This window comes from Saccostrea cucullata, unplaced genomic scaffold (genome assembly GCF_032062105.1).
Source record: "Saccostrea cucullata isolate Sc308-1 unplaced genomic scaffold, CSIRO_AGI_Scuc_v1 ctg4409, whole genome shotgun sequence".
Classification (NCBI taxonomy): Eukaryota; Metazoa; Mollusca; class Bivalvia; order Ostreida; family Ostreidae; genus Saccostrea; species Saccostrea cuccullata.
In genome coordinates this window covers 37,797-46,492 of record NW_026930992.1, presented here as the reverse complement: position 1 = coordinate 46,492, position 8,696 = coordinate 37,797, and the positions used below count along the sequence as shown (strand labels likewise).

Genomic DNA, 8,696 nt, shown 5'->3' with positions numbered 1-8,696 from the left:
AGGGACATTAAACAATATACAATCAATCAATCAATCTAAAATGAAACTCTGGTTGTTTCGTCGTGCGCCCTAGGACAGTACATTTTAAGTATTATAAAGCCCTAATTTTTGTTTCTATATATACCTATATATATATATATATATATATATATATATATATATATATATATATATATATATATATATATATATATATATGTATGTACATGTATATATATATAGCTATATACGTATATATATAGCTATATACGTATATAGCAAAACATTTGAATTTAACAACAAGTTCCCAAAATAAATCTATATGCAATGTAAAAATTATGACACTTTCCCCGTCATGTGAGCTCAAGTTTGCATTGACATGACGTCATATATAGGTAGTTCAGAGAAGTTACTACAATATATATATATTCCTAATTGTTGCACATAAATCGCGTCGGCACAAATGCAAAACAAATATATTGTGAAAAGTTTGTTACATATATCAATTCATCGTGATCTCTGGGACATAGAAAGTGCTGGGGCAGGTTTAATTTTTACTTGTTAAGAAAATATTTTACCAGAAATTCAACTTACCAACATAAGAGGGGGTATTTTCCACTCTTAATCGCGATTTATACAAAAATGAATAAACTACACACAATCCCCCAGCAAAATTCAGTAAGAGAACATACTTCTCTTACAGATTCACACAAAATATCTTCAATTTGTCCTTGTTTATTACTTGTGCCAGTCCAATATAAACACGATTCATAAATTCTAACTCCGTTTACGGATGTATAAGGGGAGCGTTTCACACATAATTTTTCGCTATTGTTTGAATATGTGCATATCGGACAAGCGAAAGGAATAGGGATATTTAAATTTCAAATGTTCAACATCATAACATCACACTCGAGCTCTAAAAACAATCCTAACATTTGAATCTAACAAGTTCCCAAAATAAATCTATATGCAATGTAAAAATTATGACACTTTCCCCGTCATGTGAGCTCAAGTTTGCATTGACATGACGTCATATATAGGTAGTTCAGAGAAGTTACTACAATCTGAACAGTTTGATATTTTACGGGCAGCCTTATCCTAGCTGCGTTGACAGTAGTGAAGAAAAAACTTCAAGAGTACTGTGCAACAATATATTCAGGAAGTAGTGTGAATCAGATGTGAATACTCAAAAATCTAGGCTTTTTGATGTCATTGACAGCTGCTTTTTCAATAAAAATGGAACTCGTAAATTTACTTACTAGTATCTGGCCATTGGTCATTTGCAAAATTATTTTGCTAAAACACATTTTGATTGCATACACAAGTACTCTGAAGTCGACGTCAAAGAGATGCTTGAGTTTTCTGATTGACAATATCTATGTGGTTTTTGGAGACCAGGTATTCCAACAATATATTGGAATTCCCATGAGTACCAATTGCGCTCCGTTATTAGCAGACCTTTTTTGTATTCATATGAAACAGAATTTGTGCAAAATCTTATGCGTGGAAAGAAGAAAACACTTGCTGTGGCCTTCATCTCGACATTTAAATATATCGACGACGTATTGTCAATTAACAATGGTAATTTCCATTCCTACGTCGAAAAGATATATCCTGGTGAGCTTGAGATAAAAGATGCCACAGGGTCTGACACATCTATTTCATACTTGGATATTTTACTTGAAACAGACGTTAATGGTATTCTAACAACCAAGCTATATGATATACATGATGACTTTAACTTTTCTATCGTCAACTTCCCTTACTTATGCAGCAATATACCTTCATCACCTGTATACAGAGTTGATTCGATATGCAAGAGCATGTTCTACGTATGAACAATTTCTAAAACAAGGTAAATCATTGACAAACAAGTTGATGAAACAGGAATATCACTAGTCTCGTTTATAGTCATCATTTCGTAAGTTCTATGGTCGATATAATGACCTTGTCAGCAAATACAATTTATCATTGAGTCAAATGCTAACTGACGTTTTTCATACCAATTGTTAGCCCATTATTTATACAATGAATTGACGACGGATTTTCCCGTTATTTCCTGATCATGACATGGAGCACACGGCAGGTGTGACCGGTCAGCAGGGGATGCTCAATCCTTCATGGCACCTGAACCCACCTCTGATGTTTCGGAGGTCCGTGTTTGCTCTGCTCCTATTTTGTATTGTTTTATGGACTTTGATATTGAATATTGTTCGTTATCTCCACATCCTTCATTACAGTGGCTTAACATTTTCGACCCATGAAATCCAATCCTTACAAAATAATGTTTCCCTCCATAACCTGCAAAATTTGACTCCACGAAAATATGTGATTTTATAGTATTCGATTAGCATATAAAATGTCAACTAATTACAAGGGAAATTAGAATAATTTATTTCTACTTTATAGCCGTTCAAGTTGAACCTATAATAACGAAGATTATACATGAAGATATACAAATGTACTATCGATGATGCGATGGCGCGACAATGCGATCACGATGGTGCGATAGCACAATGGACCAATAGTGCGATGACGCGATGATGCGATAGTGATGATACGATGGTGCGATAGTACGATGACGATGAAGCGATATTCACTATTGCTCCATCGTGCTATCGCACCATCGTCATCTCATTATCGCATCATCGCTTCATCGTTATCGCACCTTCTCATTATCGCACCATCGACCTTTTAGTCGATGCTCGATTGCGCGATAGTGAACTGCATGGCCCTATTTGGATTCCATAGACTATATATTTTATTTCACTTGCTTTAAAGCTCCGATAGTTTAAAGGATTGGGTGATACAGCGATTAATTAACAATCCTTGTTTAAACCTAAGCAAGGTTTGTTTGAAACTTTTTCTAGTGAAATTTAACACATCAAATTTTTATCGTCTGAAGTGGAAATACAAAATTAAAACAATTTGTTATGAGAAAAATTTTAAGTCGCAATTCTTGCTAGTTGAAAAAATATCATTGCTACATCTGCTTATTTTTATTAGTATCATCACTTTTCGAGTTCTAGTTTGTAGTTTCGAAATTTTTTAAAATATTATTTTCTGTTTCCCGTTATATTCAAATAGTTATTTGCACATCTGTCGAGCACTGAATTTCCGTTCCCTTTTCACGAGTGTTATAAACTACTTTTATTTTTGTGTCAGTATTAATTTATGTAATTTATTTGCATTTTTACACAACTTATAAAGGAAATGTTTTTAAAATCAAAACACTTGTACTGCTTTATCAGTCAAGTACTTCATTGGCGGTCATCAATTTTACTTTTAGAATTAGTAGTTCAATATGGTTCAAGCTGTTGCAGTATTTATTATGATTTCTGATACATTATAACGCAATTTGAAATATCTGTTGGAAAACCAAAGCAAAACATAACATTCTTTTCAAGATGCAATTCAGGAGTCCTGTATTTTTTCTTTGTGTTGTTTATGGCTTCCTTAAGCTTGTTGCTGTCGGTATGAGTTAGTTTATTTTAATATTCAACTATAACGATCGATTAGAACTTTAAAATGGAAAATTCTTAGTTTTGGAAAATATTGAAGAGCCTTACCTATTAGTTTTCTTTTTATATGAGAAACTTCCTTAAATGACATAGAAGTACTTGATTAAATGTACGCAGCAGGATCCAACACGATACTGGCAATATCTATAACTGTATGAATTAACTATTTTTAAGAAGTAAACTTGAAAACATTACTCGCAGAGAGTTGAATATCTTTGTGCCTATTAAATAGATCTTCAAAAATTCTTTTAAAAATGTAAATCAAAATCCTAAAGAATTTAATGTTATGAAATCATAAAATATGCTTACAGAAAATATTCTTTTAGAGGTACTGTAGATCACTAAATTTTCGCGACACATTATTTTCGCGAGTTAGTCATTGACTCCTGATTATCGAGACAAAATTTTCGCGAATTGTGGTTATTACTCTATATATTCTTAAGGAATACTATCATATGCGAGAATTAAATTTTCGTGAGCACACTGTCTCGCGTAATTACGCGAAAATAAAGTTCTCGCGAATAAAAAGTGATTTACAGTATTACAATATAAATGCTATAAAACAAGCGTTTTTCTTAATACAGTAATACATTTAATCCAGAGAAATATTTGAAATAATCTCATAAAATAAAATACACTGTATCATCGTTTGGCATTCATTCTTTTGTTTCTAAAAATAGCAGACAATTGAGAAACCTTTATATTATAGGGCTTTTCCCACTTCTGCTAAAAATGGGCAAAGGCACCACAACATAATCCTTATTATTTAATGACATGAAATAAGTTGCTATTTTTGCTGTGATTTCCAATTTCTAGTAGTAATTATTTTTTAGAAAGAAAACCTTGTATTTTTCTTTTGCATTTAATTAAAGTGATAGATCGTATAAATGTATACTTAGTCTAGTACTTTTTAGGAATTATTTGATCTAATAGAACTAATAGAAATTACTGTTTTGAATTGATATTTTAGAGCAGAACCTGCATCATTTGCTATTTTATAGTTCAATACCCGCATTATATTGTGAATGAGCGTTAAAGAAATCAAATAGTAATGAAATCCAGATGGTATGAAATCCGGACAGTGTCACGTAGATCTCTACCGCCCGCGCAATCGAGCATGACCCGATGGTAGGTTGACACGATGGTGTCATAATGATTGTTGGATGTGATTACATAAAACAATATAGGCATGGCATTGGAGCGAGAGAACGAAGCGATAGTGAGAGTCGCTTCATTGTCATCGTGTCATTGCATTGTTTTCATCGAACTATCGCATGGTTGCGTCAATATACCATACATGTCACTTTATCTTCATCGTTCCATAGCAGTATGCATATATGATCAATGCTCGATTGTGCAATATTGAATTACGTGGCCCTGTCCGGATTCAGATAACTATAAAAGACACCAGTAATTATTATCTCATGTAAAAAGTTATTATAGGATATATCAGTTTTATAAAACATTACACATCATTCTCACCACAGGAAAATAACACTCATCTCCTTCGCACTTGTACGGCCACCGAGGTCAAGGATTGTCAGCAAAGTAATTGTAAATTCTGCAATGCATAAAAAGCATGCTTTTCACTCCGTTTGCCTTAAAAACTTACTTATAGAATAATAATTCTTTAAGTCAAAATCTTTTCTCAGAGATAAAATAAAATAGAAAAACAGGTTAGTAAATAGTCAAATAGATTCTTTGTATGCTTTTAATATCATTATATTTAAATAGAACTGAATAACTGACAAAAGTACAAAAAATCTCCATAAAAGCATAATTAACAGATTAAAAATAGGGTGTACGTTTTTAATTAGTATTCACTCACATAGGAGTAGAGATATAGTAACGCAATTGTGTTTTGTTCATTAATTTGTGGTTGAGTGGGTGAGTTAATTCTCTAAAAAAAGAAGTAACGTTATTTCATTGATACCTTTATTAATAGATATGCTCTTTGTAAGGGGATGCTCTGCTTTGCAGTGCCCCTGTTTAAGAGTGATCTTATGTGCAAGAGTGATCTACCTGGTCATATCCGAATTATATTATAAAGGACTTTAGGTTTTGCTGAAACTACATGTAATTTTCCGTGGATAGAGTTCAATGGACATTGCTACATGTTTGGGAATGACAAAAGAACTTGGTTTGAGAGCAAAGTATGCATATATGTACCTTTAAACAATGCATTTGATTGAAAGAGTTATTTTTACACAATTTTGATTTTATTCTTATTTGATTTTTCCTTTAATTAGATTGTAAATATTTTAATAGTTTACCTTTGTTGCTACATAATTTTATTTTTTCAGGTTGTTTGCAACACCAAAAATGCTTACCTTGCTAAAGTGGAAACACCCAGGGAAAATGACTGGATTATCCAGCGGCTCTTTGCTTTAAGTAAAATATATTTTTAAAAATCAATTAGTAAAATTATTAAGATATGTGCAAGGCACATGGATATTGAAACGAGAATATGCTATATTTATTACCAATTACAACTCTACAGCTATAAACTTTTCTTTTTTTCTTTTTCAGCTCACCTGAGCCGAAGGCTCAAGTGAGCTTTTCTGATCACATTTTGTCCGGCGTCCGTCTGTCCGTCTGTAAACTTTTCACATTTTCGACTTCTTCTCAAAAACCGTTGGGCCAATTTCAACCAAACTTGCCACAAAGTATCCTTGGGTGACGGGGATTCAAGTTTGTTCAAATGAAGGGCCACGCCCTCATTCAAAGGGAGATAATTGGGAATTAATGAAAATTTGGTGGCATATTTTAAAAATCTTCTTCTCAAGAACCACTGTGCCAGGAAAGATGAAACTTATGGGGAAACCTCATCAGGTAGTGTAGATTCAAGTTTGTTCAAATCATGACCCCCGGGGGTAGGGCGGGGCCAAAATGGCCGACCAAACTTTTACATAGAAATATACAGGAAAATTCTTTAAAAATTTTCTTCCCAAGAATGACAAAGCCATAATTCATCATATATATATGGAAGCATGCTCAGGTAGTGTAGTTTCAAGTTTGTTCAAATCATGACCCCCGGGGGTAGGGCGGGGCAAAAATGGCCGACCAAACTTTGACATAGAAATATACGGGAATTTTCTTCCCAAGAATGACAAAGCCATAATTCATCATATTTATATGGAAGCATGTTCAGGTAGTCTAGATTCAAGTTTGTTCAAATCATGACCCCCGGGGGTAGAGGGGGGTCAAAATGGCCGACCAAACTTTTAGATAGAAATATATAGGAAAATTCTTTAAACATCTTCTTCTCAAGAGTGACAAAGCCATAATTCATCATATTTATATGGAAGCATGTTCAGGTAGTGTAGATTCAAGTTTGTTCAAATCATGACCCCCGGGGGTAGAGCGGGGTCAAAATGGCCGACCAAACTTTTACATAGAAATATATAGGAAAATTCTTTAAACATCTTCTTCTCAAGAATGACAAAGCCATAATTCATCATATTTATATGGAAGCATGCTCAGGTAGTGTAGTCTAAGTTTATTCAAATCATGACCCCCGGGGGTAGGACGGGGCCAAAATGGCTGACCAAAGTTTTACATAGAAATATATAGGAAAATTCTTTATTATTTGGGTAGGTAAAAGTTTGTTCAAATCATGACCCCCGGGGGTAGGGCGGGGCCAAAATGGCCGACCAAAGTTTTTAAAGATATTTATAGGAAAATTCTTTAAAAATCATTTTCTAAAAAATAGCAAATCAATGATTGGTCATGGGACTACTTTTGGATTGAAACTTTAAAATAAAAAGCCATTTTCTTATTTTTCCTACCCTTAGTGCTCAGGTGAGCGATGTGGCCCATGGGCCTCTTGTTTCTTTCTTTTCTGAGATTTGCATGTTTTTGCTGTGCAATTTTAGTTTTAAAAAGATACATTTTATTAGTCCTAAACAGGAAATCTGTTCCATTTGCCTTCATTAAAATTTATTTGATTTTAATAGAGTGAATGTTTAGTTTTTAGAAGTGCTTTAAATGTTTACTTTTTATTAAAAACCTATATGACATAACATACTTCAATTAATATGTTTTTACGTAAAAAAAAACAACAAAAAAACTAGAGAGCAAATGAATGCTCTGCCAGGATATCTCATCTGAAATGCTCCACTGAAAAACAAATCTTGTCAAATGAAATATCAACATTTTTTTTTAACTTGAACCAATTATACAACGATCATTGTATCCTTGAACAGATATTTTTTATTAAATGACACAGAAGTTTAATGTCTTAAATTCTTTACTTTGCGTACTTTATTTGCAGATAAAGGATTACATTGGATGGGTGGAAACACTTTGAGAAAAGTCGGCGAATGGAAATGGGAATCCACCAATGAAAAAATTGGATACACCTTCTTTCATCCAACAGAGCCCAATAGCCCCACATCAGAAAGATGTTTGTGTTACTTTACTGATGATAAAAATGCGTTTTATTGGGGAGATTTCCAATGCAGTGCCAAACTGAGTTACATTTGCGAAAGAGATAATTAAAATATATTGTAAATGTTGACTATAGTATAATGCAATTGATGTAAAGTTTAAGTTTGTAGATGCGTTGTTACCTATCAGTGTTATAAATAAAGAATTGAGGACATACGCAACGTTCCTTACCTACCAATAATTTTTCTTGATATTTTTTATTTAATATTCTATTGTGATCAAATGATAATGTTTTCTTTCGCTGTTTTTTCTACTAAACAAACTGTGAAATTGATTAGAAAACCATTTTCGAGTATACTCACGCGTAGAAATATGAAGTGAGAAACGTGCGTTAACGTGACGTCACAATAAGGCTACAACGACGTTAGTAAAAGTATAACAATATAGGGCAGCGAGAAATTTAAATATTGAGTATATTTTTGATGCTTCCTGAGATGTAAAATGTAATTATAAGGAATGTTTTTAAGTTTAGTGTGAATTATTGTAGTGTGAATTACACAGACTTGCACGTAAGCATATCTTTTATGAAGCGCTAGCGCGCTTAATAAATTATGCCTACGCGACAAGTCTGTGTGATTCACACACCAATAACTAACACAAAACTTAAAAACATTCCTTAAATAGACAAGAAATCAACATGCATAACTAGATTTTTTGAAATATATCATTAATGAAAATTCGTGGAGAAATTCAAAGGAAGAAAAAATTGCAACAAATACTTATCATATATTCTAAATGTTTCTT

General features: G+C 32.9%; 1 protein-coding gene across 1 annotated transcript; it reads left to right on the top strand.

The window, feature by feature from the left end:
* Nucleotides 1-4,692: 4,692 nt before the first annotated feature.
* Nucleotides 4,693-8,090, top strand: LOC134230937 (perlucin-like protein). Its single transcript, XM_062712802.1, has 3 exons — nucleotides 4,693-4,722; nucleotides 5,807-5,894; nucleotides 7,777-8,090. The coding sequence occupies exons 1-3, from the start codon at nucleotides 4,693-4,695 to the stop codon at nucleotides 8,001-8,003; spliced, it is 345 nt and encodes a 114-aa protein (XP_062568786.1). The 3' UTR covers nucleotides 8,004-8,090.
* Nucleotides 8,091-8,696: the final 606 nt, after the last annotated feature.